General features: G+C 51.0%; 1 protein-coding gene and 1 pseudogene across 1 annotated transcript in view; one reads left to right on the top strand and one right to left on the bottom strand.

Annotated features, from left to right (window-relative positions):
- Positions 1-25083, top strand: part of ercc2 (excision repair cross-complementation group 2) — a 51781-nt gene that overhangs the window by 20101 nt on the left and 6597 nt on the right. Inside the window, exons 8-18 of the mRNA XM_085973179.1 lie at positions 166-299; positions 1077-1245; positions 2131-2249; positions 3771-3840; positions 6454-6523; positions 7427-7528; positions 11161-11224; positions 11921-12042; positions 12755-12847; positions 14274-14346; positions 22931-23001. Coding sequence (XP_085829305.1) covers positions 166-299; positions 1077-1245; positions 2131-2249; positions 3771-3840; positions 6454-6523; positions 7427-7528; positions 11161-11224; positions 11921-12042; positions 12755-12847; positions 14274-14346; positions 22931-23001 — 1087 coding nt within the window. The remainder of the gene's footprint in view (positions 1-165; positions 300-1076; positions 1246-2130; positions 2250-3770; positions 3841-6453; positions 6524-7426; positions 7529-11160; positions 11225-11920; positions 12043-12754; positions 12848-14273; positions 14347-22930; positions 23002-25083) is intronic.
- Positions 19056-22597, bottom strand: LOC147096634 (uncharacterized; annotated as a pseudogene).

Genomic DNA, 25083 nt, shown 5'->3' with positions numbered 1-25083 from the left:
ACCTTACAGGGAGAGCGTACGTTTCAGATCAAAAATCTACTTGTATAGATTTCTCAGCATGTTGGTTTAGAGACTCTTAAATATGGAGCAGGGTTTCCTCGTGCATTTAAAGTCCACTAACAGTGAGTCTTAATCCTCTCCCCGAACAACTGTTTCTCTCTCCAGTATAAAGGAAACAGATGCTGCCAAACTGAAAGAAGAATACAGGCGATTGGTGGAGGGACTGAAGGAAGCTCATGTTGCCAGAGAAACGGACATCTATTTAGCCAATCCAGTGTTGCCAGAAGAAATCCTACAAGGTACAGTAGAAGGGAAAGAAATTTCCAAGTGTTCATTAGCTGTACACATGGTTAAAATACAACTGTGTTCCACAGACCGTGTGGTAAGCTGGGAGCGCTGTACCATGATGGCATTTCACAACCTCGTTCCTAGATCTTTCTCTAATTTCCTCCCCTTGTCTTCGGAAGCTTCCAACAGCTGCTCCCTGGCACCTCACTGAAGTGACCATTCTTCACAGATTGATTTGGATGGAGAAAGGCCCTTCAGCCCATTAGATCCCATACTCCCAGAGCAACAACCTTCACGTTACACCATCCAGCTGTTTCTTGAATGAGTCCAGTGTCTGGGCCTCAACCACCTTTCCTGGAAACTTATTCCAGCTGTTGCTCACTCTCTGTGTAAGAAAAACTTCCTAACACTAACCCTCAACTTGCCCCTCACGACCCAGAACCTGCTGCTCTTGTCTTGTCTTGTCGCAGTCTCATGTTTCCTTTCCTCTTCCGATCTACAGATATCATCGAACCACCATTACTTGGTTCACAGTCTTTCTCCTCCTGTTCAGCCTTGTTGGTATCGCACACTGTGAATCTCCGCTCCTCCCCCCCGGGCCTCTGCTCTCCCCCCCCCCCCCCCCCCCCGGGCCTCCACTCCTCCCACCGGGCCTCCCCCCGGGCCTCGGCTCCCCACCCCAGCCCTCGGCTCCTCACCCCAGGCCTCTGTAATTCTTTATAAAAGCACCAATATTCAGGAGGATGGGGCTGAGGGTTAATCAAATGTTTCTTTTCTTTTGAATCCAGAGGCCATTCCTGGTAGTATTCGCACTGCTGAGCACTTTGTTGGCTTTATGAAGCGGTTTCTGGAGTATCTGAAGTCCCGCCTACGAGTACACCATGTGGTTGCCGAGAATCCGCCCTCATTCTTGAAGGACGTCTTTGACAAAGTCTGCATTGAGCGCAAACCCCTCAGGTACGAGAATCCCAGACTAATCCAATTCGCCTGTTTCCCCTGCCCTCCTGGCGGTGCGGAGTAACTCTGGCCCACAGCCTCACAGGATCTGGCTGCCGTCCGGCACCTCACCCAAGTGCCAATGCTTCACATGTCCGCCTGGATATTAATTATTCATTCTCGGGATGAGGGCGTCGCTGGCATTTATTGCCCATCCCTAGTTACCCTCAGGTTTTTGATACAAGTGTCTCGCTAGGCCACTTCAGAGTGTAGTTAAGAGTCAGCCATGTTGGTGTGGGACTGGAGTCCAATATAGACCCAGATCGGGTAAGGACGGTAGGTTTTCTTCCCGAAATGGCATTAGTGAACCAGTTGGGTTTTTAAGACAATCCGACAGATTCATGGTCACTTTTACTGTTTTATTTTCAATAGTGAGTGTATACAGGTTATTGAATCATTGGAGCACCACAAGCACTGTGCACCAGTGTTCACTTTGTTAACAGTGAATGGTGATCAGAAGCTGGTCCCTCGCCAGCTGGGGTGAGGGGCCAGGACCAATGCCAGCCCCTCTACTACCATCTCCGTTAGGGTCGGCTAACATTGTAGAAACCAAGTATTGAACCTGGGACCTTCCTGCATTTTAAGGAAGGGGAAAATCAGCCAGAGCTCCCGATCACTGTCTAGTGACCCGTGGCTTGATTGCGATGCTTCCGATGGTCAAGTAGCCTAGTGACATTGGCTACCTGGTTTCATGAATGGTCAGAGAGATGTTCGATGGCTGCCACCATACTCCCATCATGAGTCACCACTTTCAGGAGGTTTGGGAGTTTGACTTGCGAGGTTTGGTTCAGCATCATCAGTTATCATGTCGTTGCCGTTTTGTGATGTGTGTGCTGTGCGTCTCAGGTTCTGCGCAGAGAGGTTACGCTCGTTGCTGCGGACACTGGAAATTGCCGATCTCACCGACTTTTCACCCATCACACTCGTCTCTAACTTCGCTACATTGGTCAGCACTTACGCCAAAGGTAATGATACTTGTACAAGAAATGTTACTCTGTGCTGTCCTGATGGGCCTGTGCTTCATAGACATCAGGAGGGCTCTGAGCTGAGCTGCAATTGACCTCAGTGCCCCGAACTATGGCCAGTTCCTGCTCTCGGAAGCTGTGCAGTCACACTTGCTGGAAACTGTGTGCGTGTGTGGGTAGGATCAGGCTTGCCTGTGATTCCCCTCCTCCCCGACATAAGTCAAATAGTATGCCAACATTTGCAGTGCTATCAAGGTTCGCACATGAAGCATTGAAGGGCCGAGTTGGTCCAGTACTTCTGTTGAGTGGAGCGGAGTTAATCTTCAGTGGTCTGCTTCCCGAGCCAGACAGGTGCACAGTGCTCCAGCCAGTCCTGCTCATTGATGGAACCTCTTGCCTTTCTCGCACGGGTCTCCACGTAACCCCGCAAGCCAGTGCCCCAAACAGTGGGATTTTGGCTGGACAAGAACCAGGAAACTTGAAAATGCTCTGCAAGTAAGCTGAGCACTTTTGACTGACGAAATTCGAGCAGTATCGTTTACACATTTGGGGATGGCTTGACCCTTGCCAGACGTTGCCCAGGGTTGGGTAAAGTGCGGAGCGTTCCTATAGTGAGCGCATGTGACCTCCAATTTGGGCAAACAGAAACTCTACCAATGTGTGTTGCTCAGTAAAAAGCAAATGCTGGAAACGCTCGGCAGGTCACGGCGCCTATGGAGAGAGGAAGGTAAGATTAATGTTTCAGGTCAATGCCCTTTCGACAGCTTGCCTTCCTCTCTGACCTGCTGAGTGTTTCCAGCATTTTCTGGATTTCTCAGAAGTTGGATTTAAACACTCTGCTGACGTTTCATTCCTGTCAAATGTCGGAGCGATTGAGCACTCGGGTGAAATAATAAAGCCGATGGCGCCCATCGAACTGTACCCAGCAAGGTTCAACATCTTTAGGAGAGATGGGGAGGAAACTGAGGAGGAAGTGATCATACCAGGCACAGGCATCGAAAATTGGGGTTTATCTTTCCCTTTACTTTCGTCACTGGCCCTTCACTCTCTTTAAGACCCCTGCACACTTCCCTGGCGTGGGTTAGACTTCCTTTCAGTCTTGCTTCGTAAGTTGCACGTAGAAGATGGCTGAGGGCAGCCTGAGGTGGCTCGTGTGGGTGTTGTCCTTCTGGGCGGGGTGGTCACCTTCTTTGTCACACCACAGAGTCGCTTTTCCATGTCTCTCCTGGTGAGTGAAATTGGCAAACAACCTGCAGGGACTCCTGGCAAATCAAGGCCCACCCCTCCCGGTCACCGTGTGGTCACATGCCTGAATTGCCCAGCACTCTCCAAGCTAAGGACGTGGAAGGGAATTGGATCAATTCCTGAATCAGCAAAGGGTGTCAGTAAACCTGGGGTCCAGGTGCTGGGTGATGGAGCAGCCCATCCAGCTCACTCGGCCTTTTTACAAATCCTGCAATTTTATGTTCAACATTTCAGCAATTTCAAGGATTTTCACAATGATTCTATTTGTTACCCAAGGTTTTATCATCATCATGGAACCTTTTGATGACAAAACTCCAACTGTTGTTAATCCAGTTCTTCACTTCAGGTAGGCCTGAGTCTGGAAATGTTACAGGAATCAACTGGGGAGGTTTTTGGCATGTTTTGTGGTCATCAAATTGAGGGTTGTCTCCATTTCAGGCACTCTCCGGTCTGGTGTGGCACAGCTTGATGCAGAGTGAAGCTCTGCTCTGCTCCAACACTATCCCTCTGCTTTAACCGCAGAAGAACACCCCTTCTTCACCTCTGTGACATCTTCCCATTTCCTACACCAGCCATCCTGTGCTTTTGCCAAGTGAGATTGCCAATTTAGTGCTGAAATAGGGACCGTTTTGGGCAATTGGTCCAAACCCACTAGAAACTGGATTGAGACTGTTCAAAACAGTGACAGGATCAGACAAAGTCAACATGGATTTACAAAAGGTAAATCGTGCTTGACTAATCTACTGGAATTTTTTGAGGATGTAACTGTTGAATAGATAAGGGAGAACCAGTGGATGTGGTGTATTTGGACTTTCAGAAGGCTTTTGATAAGGTCCCGCATAAGAGATTAGCGTGTAAAGTTAAGGCACATGGGATTGGGGGCAAGGTACTGACTTGGATAGAGAACTGGCTGGCGGACAGGAAGCAAAGAGTTGGAATAAACGGGTCTTTTTCCGAGTGGCAGGCAGTGACTAGTGGGGTGCCGCAGGGATCGGTCCTAGGACCCCAGCTATTCACAATATATATTAATGATCTAGACGAGGGAACTAGATGTAATATCTCCAAGTTTGCAGACGACACAAAGCTGGGTGGGCGTGTGTGCTGTGAGGAGGATGCCGAGAAACTCCAGTATGATTTGGACAGGTTGGGTGATTGGGCAGATGCATGGCAGATGCAGTAAAATGTGGATAAATGTGAGGTTATCCACTTTGGTGGCAAAAACAGGAAGGCAGATTATTATCTGAACGGCAATAGATTGGGAGAAGGGGAAATGCAACGAGACCTAGGTGTCCTTGTGCACCAGTCGCTGAAGGTAAGCATGCAGGTGCAGCAGGCGGTTAAGAAGGCAAATGGTATGTTGGCCTTCGTAGCGAGAGGGTTTGAGTACAGGAACAAGGATGTCTTGCTGCAGTTGTACAGGGCCTTCGTGAGACCACACCTTGAGTATTGTGTGCAGTTTTGGTCACCTTATCTGTGGAAGTATGTTCTTGCCATGGAGGGAGTGCAGCGAAGATTCACCAGACTGATACCTGGGATGGCAGGAATGACGTATGAGGAGAGATTGGGTCGATTGGGCTTATACTCGCTGGAGTTTAGAAGAATGTAACTCCTTCACAGCGAGACACACAACTCACTCACGGAGGCCCTTCCAGCCAAGGTAGAGGAGACATTTGTCCCATTGGGGGTTAAAATGTCTCCTTGTTTAAAATTAAGCGCAGTTTGATTTAAATCTAGCAATGGTTAATAGTTAAAAGGTTAGAGTTCAAATCCTACCACAAAGTGGCTATTAAACTACTTAACTGCAGGACATTGGTTACCAAATGCTTTACAATCTTTGAGGAAGTTTGTGTGTGGTCGGGGGAGAAATGAGCAATTTAAAAAGTCTGATTAGGTCCAATCCTAATGTGACGTTGACTGTGACCATGTGGCATGTCTTGTGCTGGCAATATTTTATCAAATCAAATCTAATCTCATTTATTTCATCTAATCTAGCTAAACTAATTAATCTGATCTATCTAATCTAATCTATTTGTCTATCTAACAAGACTTGTATCCGGCCTGTGTCCATCACCAGATGTCATATTTTGTTACAGATGTGAAACAACCTTTGGCTTTCTTCCTCTTTTATTCAATGATTAGCCTGGAGTCTAAAATTTACAAGAAAGTTAATGACCTCTAATTCACCTCTGCTCTATTTCCTGGATTCCTGAGTGTTGCTGCAGGGAGTATTTGAGCAGTGGTGTTAAAGGGATGGGTCAGTAGCTGAACATCGGATCTCGGCCTGTCCACAAGCGACGCCATGTGAGATCCACGAGTATTTATCATTTCTGCACATGCCCCCTGGATGGCTTCATTTGTAAATGCACTGGCAGGTGTGAAACGGAGCAGTACAGAGTAGGAAGGGCCTCGGTTCTACCATCGGCTTGTGCGCAGCTCGCTGATCACAATCTCGACGGGTAGCTGAGATGGGAAATTAAGGGCCTAGGCAGTTAGTTTGCAATAGATGTCAGTGTATGGGCACTGGGGCAGAGGAACAGATTTTTATTTGTGGCTAATAGAGGCTCAGTCGGTGGGAAACCGTAACCTCATGTGACAGCGCCACCTGTTGGCCAGGGGCCTGCAACTACAGCGTGACAAGCAACTGTTTACTTACAGAATTTGCCTTTATAAATGTTTACATAAGAGTTTTAATTGTAAATGTTGCTCAAACTTCTGGAATGGGATTGCACGCGTCGCAAGACTGAATAATATTTAGATGTGTGAGAATCTTGCGATAAGTCAAAGGATTCATATTTTATAAGGAAAGGATCGTTATTCCGTATAACACAGTGTATTATTCCGCTAATATGGGAAACAACTCCAGGCAAGAAAGGGTAAATGGAAAACTGTACAAATCAAATTTGTATTTAATTTGAAAAACACCTCCTAAGGTTCTGTGCTTTTAAAATCTTTTCATAAGCTGCTTGGACCCATCCATCGCCATCAAGCCCGTGTTTGAGCGATTTCAGTCTGTGATTATCACCTCGGGGGTGAGTTGCACAATTTATTTATATAATCGAAATGTGATTTTGTTTCTGTGACTAAATCCCCTGTTTACAGTTCTACTTTGTACATTATTATCATTAAGCTTATGTTGTGTATATAGATTGCAGGATTAAATTGCACTTGACTCCGCCTGTTTCAGTGTTGTGTGATGCACTTCTTGTGCAATGCTGTTAATCCAGTGCCTCCCGCTGCTCCCACTCTCAGCCCTGTACCTGATATGTACAGGTCACATCTCTCTCTTCAGACACACTCTGAGTTTGGAAGGGAAAAATTTATAATGCTGCTGCTGGCTGTTTTTCATAACTACAAAGTATTTACAGCACAGAAACAGGCCACTCGACCATACTGGTCCGTGCCGGTTTTTATGCTCCACACGAGCCTCCTCCCACCCTTCATCTAACCCTATCAACGTATCCTTTTATTCCTATCCCTCTCATGTGCTTAATGTGAATAAACATGAATTTTACAGAGACACCATGCAAGCTACCGAAATCCTGGTGTCAACATTGCATGTAACTCACTATAATTATAGTCCATGTAATGTACGCTGTGCCCCAGTGTATCGGCCTCAAGATCCTCATCCTCCTTTTCAGATTTCTCTCCGCATTGTGTTGTCTCCTGCCACATCCCCCAGTCCTCCAACTCTGGTGTGTTACTGCTCTTGGTTGCACCATCAGAAGCCAAATCTGATCTTTCAGCTACTCCGCCTCTGCTCTGTGGAACTGTCGATCCCAGAATCAATCCACCTGGCTGCCCCACCCCACCTGGCTGCCCCACTCCCTTCCATCAAACCTACCTCTTTGTGCTTGCATTCCGCTTGTGTAATCTTTCCTGACCTCTGCTGGCGTAAAGTAATGCTTTGTGTTTTTATGCTGTGTCTTTGCTAGACCTTGTCCCCACTGGACATGTACCCAAAGATCCTCGATTTCCGGCCCGTTATCATGGCAACATTTACAATGACCTTGTCAAGAACCTGCCTCTGCCCCATGGTAAGTGTGGCTAAATCGAAATATTGTTGAGTGTCTTGTTGAGCAGCTTGTATTGATCGCACGTTTCCTCTGTACGAAGCTTATTTTCTGTTGTTACACTTTTTGGTCACACTTTTCTGGAAACATAGAAACATAGTGTGGAGATGCCGGAGTTGGACTGGGGTGGACAAATGTAAGAAATCACACAACACCAGGTTATAGTCCAACATCTTTATTTGAAATCACAAGCTTTCGGAGCGCTGCTCCTTCTTCAGGTGAAGTGGAGAAATGCATAAAGACACAGCTTATAAAGTTGATGTCTGTGTCGATATGCGCGATCTTCTTGGAGATCCTCTCCACTTTGAGCCGGCAGTTTGTGGTGTCGATAGTAGCCATGGTGTGGAGATGCCGGAGTTGGACTGGGGTGGACAAATGTAAGAAATCACACAACACCAGGTTATAGTCCAACAGCTTTATTTGAAATCACAAGCTTTCGGAGCGCTGCTCCTTCTTCAGGTGAAGCTGTTGGACTATAACCTGGTGTTGTGTGATTTCTTACATAGAAACATAGAAGATAGGAGCAGGAGATCATTTAATGAGATCATGGCTGATCATCCAAATTCAGTACCCTGTCCCTGCTTTCTCCCCATATCCCTTGATCCCTTTAGCCTTAAGAAATATATCCAACTCGTTCTTGAATATTTAATGAATTGGCCTCAACTGCCTTGTGTGGTAGAGAATTCCACAGGTTCACCACTCTCTGGGTGAAGAAATTCCTCCTCATCTCTGTCCTAAATGGCTTACCCCTTGTCCTTAGACTGTGACCCCTGGTTCTGGACTCCCCGGCCATCGGGAACATCCTTCCTGCATCTAGTCTGTCTAGTCCTGTTAGAATTTTATAAGTTTCAATGAGATCCCCTCTCATTCTTCTAAACTCTAGCGAATATAAGCCTAATCGACCCAATCCCTCCTCATACGTCATTCCTGCCATCCCAGGTATCAGTCTGGTGAATCTTCGCTGCACTCCCTCCATGGCAAGAACATCCTTCCTCAGATAAGGCGACCAAAACTGCACACAATACTCAAGGTGTGGTCTCACCAAGGCCCTGTACAACTGCAGCAAGACATTCTTGCTCCTGTACTCGAATCCTCTCGCTACGAAGGCCAACATACCATTTGCCTTCTTAACCGCCTGCTGCACCTGCATGCTTACCTTCAGCGACTGGTGCACAAGGACACCCAGGTCTCGTTGCACTTCCCCTTTTCCCAATCTATTGCTGTTCAGATAATAATCTGTCTTCCTGTTTTTGCCACCGAAGTGGATAACCTCGCATTTATCTACATTATATACTGCATTTGCCATGCATCTGCCCAATCACGCAACCTGTCCAAATCATACTGGAGTTTCTCGGCATCCTCCTCACAGCACACACGTCCACCCAGCTTTGTGTCGTCTGCAAACTTGGAGATATTACATCTAGTTCCCTCGTTTAGATCATTTATATATATTGTGAATAGCTAGGGTCCTAGCACCGATCCCTGTGGTACCCCACTAGTCACTGCCTGCCACTCGGAAAAAGACCCGTTTATTCCAACTCTTTGCTTCCTGTCTGCCAACCAGTTCTCTATCCAAGACAGTATCTTGCCCCCAATCCCATGTGCTTTAACTTTGCATGCTAATCTCTTATGCGGGACCTTATCGAAAGCCTTCTGAAAGTCCAAATACACCACATCCACTGGTTCTCCCTTATCTATTCTACCAGTTACATCCTCAAAAAATTCCAGTAGATTAGTCAAGCATGATTTACCTTTTGTAAATCCATGTTGACTTTGTCCGATCCTGTCATTGTTTTCCAAGTGCTCTGCTATTACAGGTACATCTTTTATAATAATGGACTCTAGCATTTTCCCCACTACTGATGTCAGACGTATCGGTCTATAATTCCCCGTTTTCTCCCTACCACCTTTTTTAAATAGTGGGGTTACATTAGCTATCCTCCAATCCATGGGAACTGTTCCAGAGTCTATAGAATTTTGGAAGATGACCACCAATGCATCTACTATTTCTAAGGCCACTTCCTTAAGTACCGTAGGATGTAGATTATCAGGCCCTGGGGATTTATCGGCCTTCAATCCCGTCAATTTTCCTAACACCATTTCCCTACAAATACTGATTTCATTCAATTCCTCCCTCTCATTAGACCCTATGTTCCCCAACATCTCTGGGAGGTTATTTGTGTCCTCCTTTGTGAAGACAGAACCAAAGTATGTATTTAATTGGTCTGCCATTTCTTTGTTCCCCATTATAAATTCCCCTGATTCTGACTGCAGCATTTACCATTGTAATTTGTTATCTCCGCATTTCCCATGTAGTTTTGCTATGTCAACTGTCACGATGCAGCTGTAAGCTCTGACACTAGATGGCTCTGTGGAGCAAATTTCTGAAGTCTCTTTCCCAACTCTGTTGCCACCTTGTATATTAAAAAAAAATAAACTGACCTTGGGCAACGCCACAAGCGACAGTACGATAGCAAAATACTGCAGATGTTGGAAATCCGAAATAACAACAGAAAATGCTGGAAAAACTCAGCAGGTCAGGCAACATCCGTGGAGAGAAATTTGAGTTGACGTTTCGGGTTTGACCCTTCTTCAAAACTGGAGAGAAAAGGAACTAGATCGAAGGCAGGGCTGCGATCGGACAAAAGAATAAAAGAACCAAAAGAAGTAAAAGAGATTAGAAGCTAGACGAGATGGTAATAGGCTGGGATTAGGTGTAAAGTGTACTGGCAGGGCAAAAGATAGCTGCCAGGTGTGAGAGAGAAACAAAAGGAAAGGGGGGGGGGGAGGAAAGGAGTGGAAAAATATTGTGTAGCAAAGACCCAGCACTGAGCGACATGGGCCAGGATGATCCCATCACATTGCATGTGTGGCTCAGTATCATACCAGCCAGCCTGGGAGCAATTGGCACTTTTGACTGATATTGAATCTTAGCTGGCTGTGAGTGAACTGCACCACTCCCCAGTTTCACACGGTCTGTTTGCGCGAAGAACTGAACTGGTCGTGTGGTCCTGCCTTTCGGCCCATTGGATCGAGAAATCCACCCTGACCCTCTCCCCATGCGGCTGTTTCCTAAATGAGTCCAGTGTCCAGGCCACCCTTCCTGGCAACAAGTTCCAGCTGTTGGCCTCCCTCTGTACAAGAAAATAGTTCTTGACATTTGCCCTTCACACCCTGACCCTGTGCCCTCTTGTCCTACTGCCAATTTCTATCTTATTATGAAAGTGTTTGGGTTATCTTCTGAACCTTGTTCTATAAACCTGCTCTGGTCTCTGCTTCTAATGCCCCAGTGTTACTATGTTACAGCTTGCCATGAACAGAGGGACAACCAGTAAACTAAGAAAAGAATATATATAAACAATGCGAATGTATATTTATACACTCAGGGATATACCTGTTTATACACTGTATGAATAGAACTGCGTTTATGTGCTAAACCATAAATGTATTTTGATGCTTTGGCAACTTAAGATGTAACTTATCATGCCAATAAAGCGATTTGAATTGTGAATTGTGAATTGTCTGTGTTAGCTCCTGCTCTTACAGCATTCTCACTGTTTTAGGAGCTCTGTTCAGCTGCTTATGTTGTTTTACAGATTGTGGGACGAGGCAATGACCAGGTGACGATCAGCTCGAAGTTTGAAACAAGAGAGGACATTGGTGAGTCAGCGGGTGATCCCTCAGTGAGTAAACGTACCGCACTGGCCTGGTGATCCATGGTTGCAGTCAGAAGACTGGCAGTCGAGACCCAGACTGGATTAGCGGTCACCCCTTTGTCTGAGTTTTCAGCAAACATATGGGAGAGGGAGAGGGAGTGATTCTGTGCGGGAATGCTCCGCACCGTTCAGACTGTGGTTCCTGTGGAAACCTGTCCGGTTTGATTATTCACTGTGCTGGGAGTGGGAAAACTCTGAACATTCCTTCCTCACTCTCTCCTACAATCGCCGTATGGTTAAAACCCTGGAGTTGCAGCAGGGAGGCAGTGGGTTGACCGTTTGGTTTGCATCAACCCGATCTTTCTTTCTGCTGAGGCCACTGCTCCTCTGAGCTTTCTCTTCGTTCCTCTAAATGCCCCGTCGTATATGCACTTGCCATAGGAACAGGAGTAGGCCATTCAGCCCCTCGAGCCTGTTCCCCCTCCCCACACACTAAGACTCATTTCACTGTCTCTTGCTCTGACTCCCTTTCCCAGGAGGCCCTACTAGCGCCAGAGTTTCTCAATCCCAAGCTTGCTGTTAACCGAATGCTGGTTGCCACTGTCTGCCCTCCTGAACTGTGAGTCTTCACCCTTCACCTGGGTTCCTCAATAAATGCGACTATTTGTTGATAACTTTGTTCTCTCTCTCTTGGCTCTAGCTGTGATCCGTAACTATGGTAACCTGCTTCTGGAGATGTCGGCCATTGTCCCAGATGGAATTGTGTCTTTCTTCACCAGTTACCATTACATGGAGAACATTGTAGCCTCCTGGTATGAGCAGGTAAATGAGTGACAGCTTTTCTTTCGGTCTCAGTCTGCCTTTACAGCAGCTGATGATTCAGGGCTCAGGAGGTCCTCACAGAGGCAGATTACACCACGGGCCAGGGAGACTTATTAACACTCGTTCAATGTGACTTGAGGGCTGCCCCTGGCTGTGCACCTCTGGCCTGGCAGATCTCCGTTTCAAACCCGGGTCTGTGCTGAGATCGCCAATCTGCTGGCGGTGGGTGCGCCGCACTGCCTCTGGGCCAGTGAGGGTGACAAAATTAGCCAGAGTTCCTGCACATGGTTACTATCTGGAACCTTACTGGAAGGTGCATGCATCTGTCTGTGTCTGTCTGTCTGCGTGTGTGTCTATCTGCCTGTGTCTGCCAGTCTGTGTGCGTGTGTGCCTGTCTGTGTCTGTCTGCCGGTGTCTTGTGTGTCAGTCTGCGCGTATGGGGGTCAGGATCAGAGTCTGCTCCCACAGCCTGCGGACGCTGTAGTGTCTGTCACCCGGGGACCAGCGGTCGTGGAACCGAAACTCAGTGAGAATCGCCACCTTCGGGAGGGGAGCACACACCTTGGCTGATCTGTTTACTCCCTCATCCGAACAGATTTGCTTGGCCCCAATACCAAATAATATCACTCATTCCAGGTATTGTTTCAGGAATAACATTTCATTCCTGATTTCTGGCCTAAGAGATCCACTTTTCCCCCTTTTTTCTTTTTAGGGAATTCTGGAAAATATTCAACGCAACAAACTTATTTTTATCGAAACGCAGGATGCTGCAGAGACCAGTGTGGCCTTGGAGAAATACCAGGAGGTGAGTGAGATGGAGGTGGGGGTGAAACAGTCCAGGCACCTGCTGGGAAATCCTGACACAAACAGCGCAGATAAATGACCAGATTTATAGTGTTGTGAGAGAGGCGATTAGGCCTGGACATCAGGAGAACTCCCTGCTCTTTTCTAAAAGTGACATGGGATCTTTTACATTCACCGAAACAGGCATCTCATCCGAAAGATGGGACCTCTGACAGTGCGGCGCTCCCTCAGTACTGCCGCTGCAACAGTGCAGCGCTCCCTCAGTACTGCCCCTCCGACAGTGCAGCGCTCCCTCAGTACTGCCCCTCCGACAGTGCAGCGCTCCCTCAATACTGCCCCTCCGACAGTTCAGCACTCCCTCAGTACTGCCCCTCCGACAGTGCAGCGCTCCCTCAGTACTGCCCCTCCGACAGTGCAGCGCTCCCTCAATACTGCCCCTCCGACAGTGCAGCGCTCCCTCAGTACTGCCCCTCCGACAGTGCAGCGCTCCCTCAATACTGCCCCTCCGACAGTGCAGCGCTCCCTCAGTACTGCCGCTGCAACAGTGCAGCGCTCCCTCAGTACTGCCCCTCCGACAATGCAGCGTTCCCTCAGTACTGCTCCTCCGACAGTGCGGCACTCCCTCAGTACTGCCCCTCCGACAGTGCGGCACTCCCTCAGTACTGCCCCTCCGACAGTGCAGCGCTCCCTCAATACTGCCCCTCCCACAGTGCAGCACTCCCTCAGTACTGCCCCTCCGACAGTGCGCTTCCTCAGTACTGCCCCTCCAACAGTGCAGCGTTCCCTCAGTACTGCACTGGTGTGTCATACTAGGTTATGCTTAGTTTATTCATCTAGTGAGTACTTAAGTCATAAAGGTCAGGAGGTGATAAGTTCAATCCACAGTCTGTGTTCAGTTCGGGAGGGGACTAATTGTGAGGCGACCCGCTCCTGATTGCTGTCCAGAGATCTTTGCAGGATATTACCCATGCATGGCTCTCTGGTGGGGACAGGGCTAGGCACTGCTGTGATGCTCTCCACAGTCAAATAAGCTAATTGCCTGGAGGCTGACTACCATTGATGGAACCGTACCCCAGCAAGGGATCAGCCCCTTCAGGAGAGGGAGTGCAAAATGGACCAGAAAGCAGACTGTGTGAATAGCTGTGGTCTGCACGTCCCTCCCTCAGGCCGTTCCTCCCTCAGGTTGTTCTTCCCTCGGGCTACTCCTCTCTCGGGGTTGGGGCTCTCTCGGGCTGCTCCTCTCTCGGGGTTGGGCTGCTCCTCTCTCGGGGTTGGGGCTCTCTCGGGGTTGGGGCTCTCTCGGGGTTGGGGCTCTCTCGGGGTTGGGGCTCGGGGTTGGGGCTCTCTCGGGCTGCTCCTCTCTCGGGGTTGGGGCTCTCTCGGGCTGCCCCTCCTGTTGTTCATTGATATTTCTGTTCCGTTCGCAGGCGTGTGAGAATGGGCGAGGCGCGATCCTGCTGTCTGTCGCCAGAGGAAAGGTCTCCGAGGGAATAGATTTTGGTCAGTGCCAGAATTACTCTTTGTCCTTTCACATGGGGTGTGAGTGGAAAGTGAGTCTGTGCCTCGTCACCAAGGAGTGTTTTTGTTAAACTGTTCGATCAACAAGCAAAATAAACTCTGGAGTGGCGAAATCGGCCTCCCGATTCACACTCCTACCGATTCACACCCCACCCAATACAAATCCTGCCTGATTCACGCCCCGCCCGATTCACACCCCGCCCAATACATGCCCCGCCCGATTCACACCCCGAGTCGGAGGTGGAGTAAAACAGGCACTGATTGACTGTGAACGGTGCATCATTCACCTTCGTGGCAGAGGAGCTCGGCTCGTAGACGTGTATTAGATGCAGTAAGTTTAAAATACGTGTCCATCACTCATGCAAATTTCTGTCACTTGTAGATTTTTAAAACCGCCAATCTAATCTCGAATTGACCTGAGCATCTGCTAAGAGCAACCGCTAAGTAACTGCAGACGATTACACTTTCCGTCTGCACTGCATCAGCAGAACCATAGAGGGAGGCCATTCAGCCCATTTAGTCTGTGCCAGCTCTTTGCTGGAACTTTCCAAAACTAATCCCACTGCCCCGCTCTCTCCCCGTGACCCTGTTCAACACTCTGCTTCAAATATTTATCCACTTTTCTTTTAAAAGATGCAGTGATCTCTGCCTCATCCACTCCCTGTGGTAAAGCACGCCATACTCCCACCACCCTCGGTGTAAAGATATTGATGCTAACCACAGAAAACGCAGGCCAGGCAGCATCCGTGGAGAGAGAAACAGAGTTAACGTTTCAGGTCGAAGACCTTTCGTCAGAACTGGAAAAAAGCTGGAAATGAAATAGATTGTGAAGCAAGTGTTGGGGCTGGGAAAAGGGGGAGGGGATGAAAGAACAAAAGTGAAGGTCAGTGATAGGATAGAAAGCAGGAGAGATTAAGAGACATTGGAGAGATTAAGAGACATTGGAGAGACATTCAAGGCAAGAGGAGATGGTAATGAGACAGGTTAAGGAACAAAGGATGGCTCTAGATGAAGTGTGAATTGCGCTGGCAGAATGAAGGAAGCTGTCATGTGGGAGGGAAGAAAAAAGGCCAAACGAAAGTGTGGGAAAAAATATATCTATAATATATGTGATAGGGGCCGAGGCTATGGTCTGAAATTGTTGAACTCGATGTTGAGTCCAGAAGGCTGTAAAGTGCCTAATCGAAAGATGAGGTGCTGTTCCTCGAGCTTACGCTGAGCTTCCGTGGAACAATGCAAGAGGCCGAGGACGGTGAGGTCTGAGTGGGAATGGAGCGGAGAATTAAAGTGACAGGCCACCGGGAGCTCGGGGTCCCCCTTACGGACTGAACGGAGGTGTTCCGCAAAGCGGTCACCCAATCTGCGTTTGGTCGCCCCAATGTAGGGGAGACCGCATCGTGAGCAGCGAATACAGTATACTAAATGGCAAGAAGTACAAGTAAATCGCTGTTTCACCTGGAAGGGGTGTTTGGGGCCCTGGACAGTGGGAAGGGGGGAGGTAAAAGGGCATGTGTTGCATCTCCTGTGCTTGCACGGGAAGGTACCAGGGGAAGGGGTGCTGGGGGTGGTAGAGGAGTGGACTAGGGTGTCGCGGAGGGAGCGGTCCCTTCAGAATGCTGAAAGGGGAGGTGGGGGGGAAGATGCATTTGGTGGTGGGATCACGCTGGAGGTGGCGGAAATGGTGGAGGATGATCCGTTGAATGTGGAGGCTGGTGGGGTGAAAGGTGAGGACAAGGGGAACTCTATCGTGGTTCCGGGAGGGAGGGGCAGGGGTGAGGGCAGAAGTGCGGGAGATAGAACGGACACGGTCAAGGGCCGTGTCAACCACAGTAGAGGAGAATCCTCGGTTGAGGAAAAAGGAAGACATGTCAGAAGCACTGGTGTGGAAGGTGGCATCGTCAGAGCAGATGCGGCGGAGAAGGAGAAACTGGGAGAATGGAATAGAATCCTTACAGGAAGCGGGGTGGGAGGAAGTGTAGCCCAGGTAGCTGTGGGAGTCAGTGGGCTTGTAGTGAATGTTTGTCAATAACCTATCCCCAGAGATGGAGACGGAGAAGTCGAGGAAGGGAAGGGTCGGAGATGGACCATGTGAAGGTGAGGGAAGGGTGGAAATTGGAAGCAAAGTGAATGAAATTTTCTAGTTCAGGGCGAGAGCAGGAGACGGCACCGATACAGTCCTCAATGTACCCGAAAAAGAGGTGAGAAACATAGAAGATAGGGGCAGGAGTAGGCCATTCGGCCCGTCGAGCCTGCTCCACCATTCAATGCGATCATGGCTGATCATCCAAATTCAGTACCCTGTTCCTGCCTTCGCTCCATATCCCTTGATCCCTTTAGCCTTAAGAAATATATCCAACTCCTTCTTGAATATATTTAATGAATTGGCCTCAACTGCCTTGTGTGGCAGAGAATTCCACAGGTTCACCACTCTCTGGGTGAAGAAATTCCTCCTCATCTCTGTCCTAAATGGCTTACCCCTTAGCCTTAGACTGTGACCCCTGGTTCTGGACTCCCCGACCATCGGGAACATCCTTCCTGCATCTAGTCTGTCTAGTCTTGTTAGAATTTTATAAGTTTTGATGAGATCCCCTCTCATTCTTCTAAACTCCAGCGAGTACAAGCCCAATCAACCCAATCTCTCCTCATATGTCATTCCTGCCATCCCAGGTATCAGTCTGGTGAATCTTCGCTGCACTTCTTCCATGGCAAGAACATCCTTCCTCAAATAAGGCGACCAAAACTGCACACAATACTCAAGATGTGGTCTCACCAAGGCCCTGTACAACTGCAGCAAGACATCCTTGTTCCTGTACTCAAACCCTCTCGCTACGAAGGCCAACATACCATTTGCCTTCTTAACCGCCTGCTGCACCTGCATGCTTACTTTCAGCGACTGGTGCACAAGGACGCCCAGGTCTCGTTGCACTTCCCCTTCTCCCAATCTATTGCCATTTAGATAATAATCTGCCTTCCTGTTTTTGACACCAAAGTGGATAACCTCGCATTTATCCACGTTATATTGCATCTGCCATGCTTCTGCCCAATCACCCAACCTGTCCAAATCATACTGGAGTTTCTCGGCATCCTCACAGCACACACGCCCACCCAGCTTTGTGTTGTCTGCAAACTTGGAGATATTACATCTAGTTCCCTCGTCTAGATCATTAATATATATTGTGAATAGCTGGGGTCCAAGGACTGATCCCTGCGGTACCCCACTAGTCACTGCCCGCCACTCGGAAAAAGAGCCGTGAAGGAGGGGACCCGAGTAGGACTGGAACAAAGAGTGTTCCACATATCCCACGAAAAGGCAGGCATAGCTAGGACCCATGCGGGTCCCCATAGCAACACCTTTAATTTGGAGGAAATGAGTGGAGTCAAAGGAGAAGTTGTTCAATGTGAGAACAGGTTCAGCCAGGCGGAGGAGGGAGGTGGTGGATGGGGACTGGTCGGGCCTCTGTTCAAGGAAGAAGCGGAGTGCCCTCAGGCCATTCTGGTGGGGGATGGAGGTGTAGAGGGATTGGACGTCCATGGTGAAAAGGAGGCGGTTGGGGCCAGGAAACTGTTAAAGTGGTGGAGGGCGTCAGAAGAGTCGCGGATGTAGGTGGGAAGAGACTGGACAAGGGGAGAAAAGATAGAGTCGAGATAGGAAGAGATAAGTTCCGTGGGGCAAGAACAGGCTGAGACGATGGGTCTACCAGGGCAGTCCTGTTTGTGGATCTTGGGAAGGAGGTAGAAGCGGGCTGTACGGGGTTGGGGAACTATGAGGTTGGCGGCCACGGGGGGAAGATCTCCAGAGGGGATGAGGTCAGTGACAGTCTTGGAAATGGTGGCTTGATGTTCGGTAGTGGGGTTTTTCCAGCGTTTTCTGTTGTTATTTCGGTTTTCCAGCATCCGCAGTATTTTGCTATCGTATTGATGCTAACCGTTCTCCTCACTCTGTGACGGCCCCTCCTCACAGAATCAGTAAGCAGAGAAAATATTCACTGTCAAAACCCTTTATAATTTTCAAAAACCACAATTAAATCTCTCTCAGCCTTCTCTGCTCCAGTGGGAACAGTTCCAATATCTCCAGTCACTCCTCGTAACTGTAGATTCCCATCCCTGGCATAGTCCATGTGAACCTACACTGTCCGCTCTCTGGCTTTAATGCCCTTCCCACAATGGCCCAAAACTGCCCCCAGTCTCTCACTGTGGGATAACCAATAATCCATGATGTTTTACATGTTATTATGTTGCAAGCTGTTGCTGCTGAAACCAACTCATTTTCTGCCTTGTTGAGCTGATATCTGATTCTGCTTCTTTCAGCATTGTGTGTTTTTTTTTATTCAATGGATGTGGGCGCCGCTGGCAAAGCCAGCATTTATTGCCCATCCCTAATTGTCCTTGAGAAGGTGGTGGGGAGCCGCCTCCTTGTAATGCTACAGTCCATTAGGTGTTTTCCTAGCAGTTTGGAACAACTGTGTGGCTTGCTAGGCAGTTAAGAGTCAACCACAGTGCTGTGGGTCAGGAGTCACATATCGGCCAGATCAGGTAAGGGCAGCAGATTTCCTTTCCTAAAGGACATTAGTGAAGCACACAGGTTTTTACGACAATCCGGTAGTTTCATGGTCACTAGGATTTGAACTCATGTCTCCGGAACATTAGTTCAGGCCTCTCTGGATTACTCGTCCAGTAACATAACCACTGTGCTACCATTCCTGTTTCAGCAGTGCGTGTGACGGGTGTGTGAGACAGTCTGTGTGACGGTGGGTGGGTGCGTGTGATGGTGAGTGGGTGTGCGTGTGATGGTGAGTGGGTGTGTGTGACGGTGGGTGGGTGTGTGTGACGGTGGGTGGGTGCGTGTGTGTGATGGTGTGTGTGACGGTGGGTGGGTGTGTGTGTGACGGTGGGTGGGTGCGTGTGATGGTGAGTGGGCGGGTGTGTGTGACGGTGGGTGGGTGTGTGTGACGGTGGGTGGGTGTGTGTGACGGTGGGTGGGTGTGTGTGACGGTGGGTGGGTGTGTGTGACGGTGGGTGGGTGTGTGTGACGGTGGGTGGGTGCGTGTGTGTGATGGTGTGTGTGACGGTGGGTGGGTGTGTGTGTGACGGTGGGTGGGTGCGTGTGATGGTGAGTGGGCGGGTGTGTGTGACGGTGGGTGGGTGTGTGTGACGGTGGGTGGGTGTGTGTGACGGTGGGTGGGTGTGTGTGACGGTGGGTGGGTGTGTGTGACGGTGGGTGGGTGTGTGTGACGGTGGGTGGGTGTGTGTGACGGTGGGTGGGTGTGTGTGACGGTGGGTGGGTGTGTGTGACGGTGGGTGGGTGTGTGTGACGGTGGGTGGGTGTGTGTGACGGTGGGTGGGTGTGTGTGACGGTGGGTGGGTGTGTGTGACGGTGGGTGGGTGTGTGTGACGGTGGGTGGGTGTGTGTGACGGTGGGTGGGTGTGTGTGACGGTGCGTGGGTGCGTGTGACGGTGGGTGGGTGCGTGTGACGGTGGGTGGGTGCGTGTGACGGTGGGTGGGTGCGTGTGACGGTGGGTGGGTGCGTGTGACGGTGGGTGGGTGCGTGTGACGGTGAGTGGGTGCGTGTGACGGTGGGTGGGTGCGTGTGACGGTGGGTGGGTGCGTGTGACGGTGGGTGGGTGCGTGTGACGGTGGGTGGGTGCGTGTGACGGTGGGTGGGTGCGTGTGACGGTGGGTGGGTGCGTGTGACGGTGGGTGGGTGCGTGTGACGGTGAGTGGGTGTGCGTGTGACGGTGAGTGGGTGTGCGTGTGACGGTGAGTGGGTGTGCGTGTGACGGTGAGTGGGTGTGCGTGTGACGGTGAGTGGGTGTGCGTGTGACGGTGAGTGGGTGCGTGTGACGGTGGGTGGGTGCGTGTGACGGTGAGTGGGTGTGCGTGTGACGGTGGGTGGGTGTGCGTGTGACGGTGAGTGGGTGTGCGTGTGACGGTGGGTGGGTGCGTGTGACGGTGAGTGGGTGTGCGTGTGACGGTGAGTGGGTGTGCGTGTGACGGTGAGTGGGTGTGCGTGTGACGGTGAGTGGGTGTGCGTGTGACGGTGAGTGGGTGCGTGTGACGGTGGGTGGGTGCGTGTGACGGTGAGTGGGTGTGCGTGTGACGGTGGGTGGGTGCGTGTGTGTGATGGTGTGTGTGACGGTGGGCGGGTGCGTGTGACGGTGGGCGGGTGCGTGTGACGGTGGGTGGGTGCGTGTGTGTGATGGTGTGTGTGACGGTGAGTGGGTGTGTGTGACGGTGGGTGGGTGCGTGTGACGGTGAGTGGGTGTGCGTGTGACGGTGAGTGGGTGCGTGTGACGGTGAGTGGGTGCGTGTGACGGTGAGTGGGTGCGTGTGACGGTGAGTGGGTGCGTGTGACGGTGGGTGGGTGCGTGTGTGTGATGGTGTGTGTGACGGTGGGTGGGTGCGTGTGACGGTGGGTGGGTGCGTGTGACGGTGGGTGGGTGCGTGTGTGTGATGGTGTGTGTGACGGTGGGTGGGTGCCTGTGACGGTGGGTGGGTGCGTGTGACGGTGGGTGGGTGCGTGTGTGTGATGGTGTGTGTGACGGTGGGTGGGTGCGTGTGACGGTGGGTGGGTGCGTGTGTGTGATGGTGTGTGTGACGGTGGGTGGGTGCGTGTGACGGTGGGTGGGTGCGTGTGTGTGATGGTGTGTGTGACGGTGGGTGGGTGCGTGTGACGGTGGGTGGGTGCGTGTGTGTGATGGTGTGTGTGACGGTGGGTGGGTGCGTGTGACGGTGGGTGGGTGCGTGTGTGTGATGGTGTGTGTGACGGTGGGCGGGTGCGTGTGACGGTGGGTGGGTGCGTGTGTGTGATGGTGTGTGTGACGGTGGGTGGGTGCGTGTGACGGTGGGTGGGTGCGTGTGTGTGATGGTGTGTGTGACGGTGGGTGGGTGCGTGTGTGTGATGGTGAGTGGGTGTGTGTGACGGTGGGTGGGTGCGTGTGACGGTGAGTGGGTGCGTGTGACGGTGGGTGGGTGCGTGTGACGGTGGGTGGGTGCGTGTGTGTGATGGTGTGTGTGACGGTGGGTGGGTGCCTGTGACGGTGGGTGGGTGCGTGTGACGGTGGGTGGGTGCGTGTGACGGTGGGTGGGTGCGTGTGTGTGATGGTGTGTGTGACGGTGGGTGGGTGCGTGTGACGGTGGGTGGGTGCGTGTGTGTGATGGTGTGTGTGACGGTGGGTGGGTGCGTGTGACGGTGGGTGGGTGCGTGTGTGTGATGGTGTGTGTGACGGTGGGTGGGTGCGTGTGACGGTGGGTGGGTGCGTGTGTGTGATGGTGTGTGTGACGGTGGGTGGGTGCGTGTGACGGTGGGTGGGTGCGTGTGTGTGATGGTGTGTGTGACGGTGGGCGGGTGCGTGTGACGGTGGGTGGGTGCGTGTGTGTGATGGTGTGTGTGACGGTGGGTGGGTGCGTGTGACGGTGGGTGGGTGCGTGTGTGTGATGGTGTGTGTGACGGTGGGTGGGTGCGTGTGTGTGATGGTGAGTGGGTGTGTGTGACGGTGGGTGGGTGCGTGTGACGGTGAGTGGGTGCGTGTGACGGTGGGTGGGTGTGCGTGTGACGGTGAGTGGGTGCGTGTGACGGTGAGTGGGTGTGCGTGTGACGGTGAGTGGGTGTGCGTGTGACGGTGAGTGGGTGCGTGTGACGGTGGGTGGGTGCGTGTGACGGTGAGTGGGTGTGCGTGTGACGGTGAGTGGTTGTGCGTGTGACGGTGAGTGGGTGTGCGTGTGACGGTGGGTGGGTGCGTGTGACGGTGGGTGGGTGCGTGTGTGTGATGGTGTGTGTGACGGTGGGTGCCTGTGTGTGTGACGGTGGGTGGGTGTGTGTGTGTGATGGTGTGTGTGACGGTGGGTGCCTGTGTATGTGACGGTGGGTGCCTGTGTGTGTGACGGTGGGTGGGTGCGTGTGTGTGATGGTGTGTGTGACGGTGGGTGCCTGTGTGTGTGACGGTGGGTGGGTGTGTGTGTGTGATGGTGTGTGTGACGGTGGGTGCCTGTGTATGTGACGGTGGGTGCCTGTGTGTGTGACGGTGGGTGGGTGTGTGTGACGGTGGGTGGGTGTGTGTGACGGTGGGTGGGTGTGTGTGACGGTGGGTGCCTGTGTGTGTGACGGTGGGTGGGTGTGTGTGTGTGATGGTGTGTGTGACGGTGGGTGCCTGTGTGTGTGACGGTGGGTGCCTGTGTGTGTGACGGTGGGTGGGTGTGTGTGACGGTGGGTGGGTGTGTGTGACGGTGGGTGGGTGTGTGTGACGGTGGGTGCCTGTGTGTGTGACGGTGGGTGGGTGCGTGTGACGGTGGGTGGGTGCGTGTGACGGTGGGTGTGTGTGTGTGACGGTGGGTGCGGATCAGCCATGATCATATTGAATGGCGGAGCAGGCTCGAATTGCCGACTCCTGCTCGTATTTTTCTGCGTTTTCTATGTCTTTATGTTTTTGCTGTCGGTGCCACTGCTGCCCTGAGGTTTCCTCACATGCAGTGCCTCCACCCTGCTAATGTTCACATCAGGTCATTTAGTGTTTTAATCCGGTGCTGGATTCACGTCCATTAACGTTTATTTCCTGTGTTTTCTGACAGTCCATCACTACGGGAGAGCGGTCATTATGTTTGGTATTCCCTACGTATACACTCAGAGCAGGATTCTGAAGGTAGGTGCTCCTCTGCCCAAGGTGCTTGCTGTTTGCCGGGTTTGGTGATGTTGCTGATATTCTGGTTAAGGATGGGAGGAGGCTCGTGTGGAGTATAAACACTCCCAGGGCAAGATACAGAGTAAAGCTCCCTCTACACTGTCCCATCAAACACTCCCAGGGTTAGATACAGAGTAAAGCTCCCTCTACACTGTCCCATCAAACACTCCCAGGGTTAGATACAGAGTAAAGCTCCCTCTACACTGTCCCATCAAACACTCCCAGGGCAGGTACAGCATGGGTTAGATACAGAGTAAAGCTCCCTCTACACTGTCCCATCAAACACTCCCAGGGCAGGTACAGCACGGGTTAGATGCAGAGTAAAGCTCCCTCTGCACTGTCCCATCAAACACTCCCAGGGCAGGTACAGCACGGGTTAGATACAGAGTAAAGCTCCCTCTACACTGTCCCATCAAACACTCCCAGGGCAGGTACAGCACGGGTTAGATACAGAGTAAAGCTCCCTCTACACTGTCCCATCAAACACTCCCAGGGCAGGTACAGCACGGGTTAGATACAGAGTAAAGCTCCCTCTACACTGTCCCATCAAACACTCCCACGGCAGGTACAACACGGGTTAGATACAGAGTAAAACTCCCTCTACACTGTCCCATCAAACACTCCCAGGACAGGTACAGCACAGGTTAGATACAGAGTAAAGCTCCCTCTACACTGTCCCATCAAACACTCCCAGGGCAGGTACAGCATGGGTTAGATACAGAGTAAAGCTCCCTCTACACTGTCCCATCAAACACTCCCAGGGCAGGTACAGCACGGGGTTAGATACAGAGTAAAGCTTCCTCTACACTGTCCCATCAAACACTCCCAGGGCAGGTACAGCACGGGGTTAGATACAGAGTAAAGCTCCCTCTACACTGTCCCATCAAACACTCCCAGGGCAGGTACAGCATGGGTTAGATACAGAGTAAAGCTCCCCCTACACTGTCCCATCAAACACTCCCAGGGCAGGTACAGCACGGGTTAGATACAGAGTAAAGCTTCCTCTACACTGTCCCATCAAACACTCCCAGGGCAGGTACAGCACGGGTTAGATACAGAGTAAAGCTCCCTCTACACTGTCCCATCAAACACTCCCAGGGCAGGTACAGCACAGGTTAGATACAGAGTAAAGCTCTCTCTGCACTGTCCCATCAAACACTCCCAGGGCAGGTACAGCACGGGTTAGATACAGAGTAAAGCTCCCTCTACACTGTCCCATCAAACACTCCCAGGGCAGGTACAGCACGGGTTAGATACAGAGTAAAGCTCCCTCTACACTGCCCCATCAAACACTCCCAGGGCAGGTACAGCACGGGTTAGATACAGAGTAAAGCTCCCTCTACACTGTCCCATCAAACACTCCCAGGACAGGTACAGCACAGGTTAGATATAGAGTAAAGCTCCCTCTACACTGCCCATCAAACACTCCCAGGGCAGGTACAGCATGGGTTAGATATAGAGTAAAACTCCCTCTACACTGCCCATCAAACACTCCCAGGGCAGGTACAGCATGGGTTAGATACAGAGTAAAGCTCCCTCTACACTGTCCCATCAAACACTCCCAGGACAGGTACAGCACAGGTTAGATATAGAGTAAAGCTCCCTCTACACTGTCCCATCAAACACTCCCAGGGCAGGTACAGCACGGGTTAGATATAGAGTAAAGCTCCCTCTACACTGTCCCATCAAACACTCCCAGGGCAGGTACAGCATGGGTTAGATACAGAGTAAAGCTCCCTCTACACTGTCCCCATCAAACACTCCCAGGGCAGGTACAGCACGGGTTAGATACAGAGTAAAGCTCCCTCTACACTGTCCCATCAAACACTCCCAGGGCAGGTACAGCACGGGGTTAGATACAGAGTAAAGCTCCCTCTACACTGCCCATCAAACACTCCCAGGGCAGGTACAGCACGGGTTAGATACAGAGTAAAGCTCCCTCTACACTGTCCCATCAAACACTCCCAGGGCAAGTACAGCACGGGTTAGATACAGAGTAAAGCTCCCTCTACACTGTCCCCATCAAACACTCCCAGGGTAGGT

This window comes from Somniosus microcephalus, chromosome 34 (assembly GCF_052327205.1).
Source record: "Somniosus microcephalus isolate GS21.2 chromosome 34, FLI_Smic_1.0, whole genome shotgun sequence".
Taxonomy (NCBI): Eukaryota; Metazoa; Chordata; class Chondrichthyes; order Squaliformes; family Somniosidae; genus Somniosus; species Somniosus microcephalus.
Note: the sequence above shows the minus strand (reverse complement) of the source record. Positions and strands in the feature narration are given on the sequence as shown.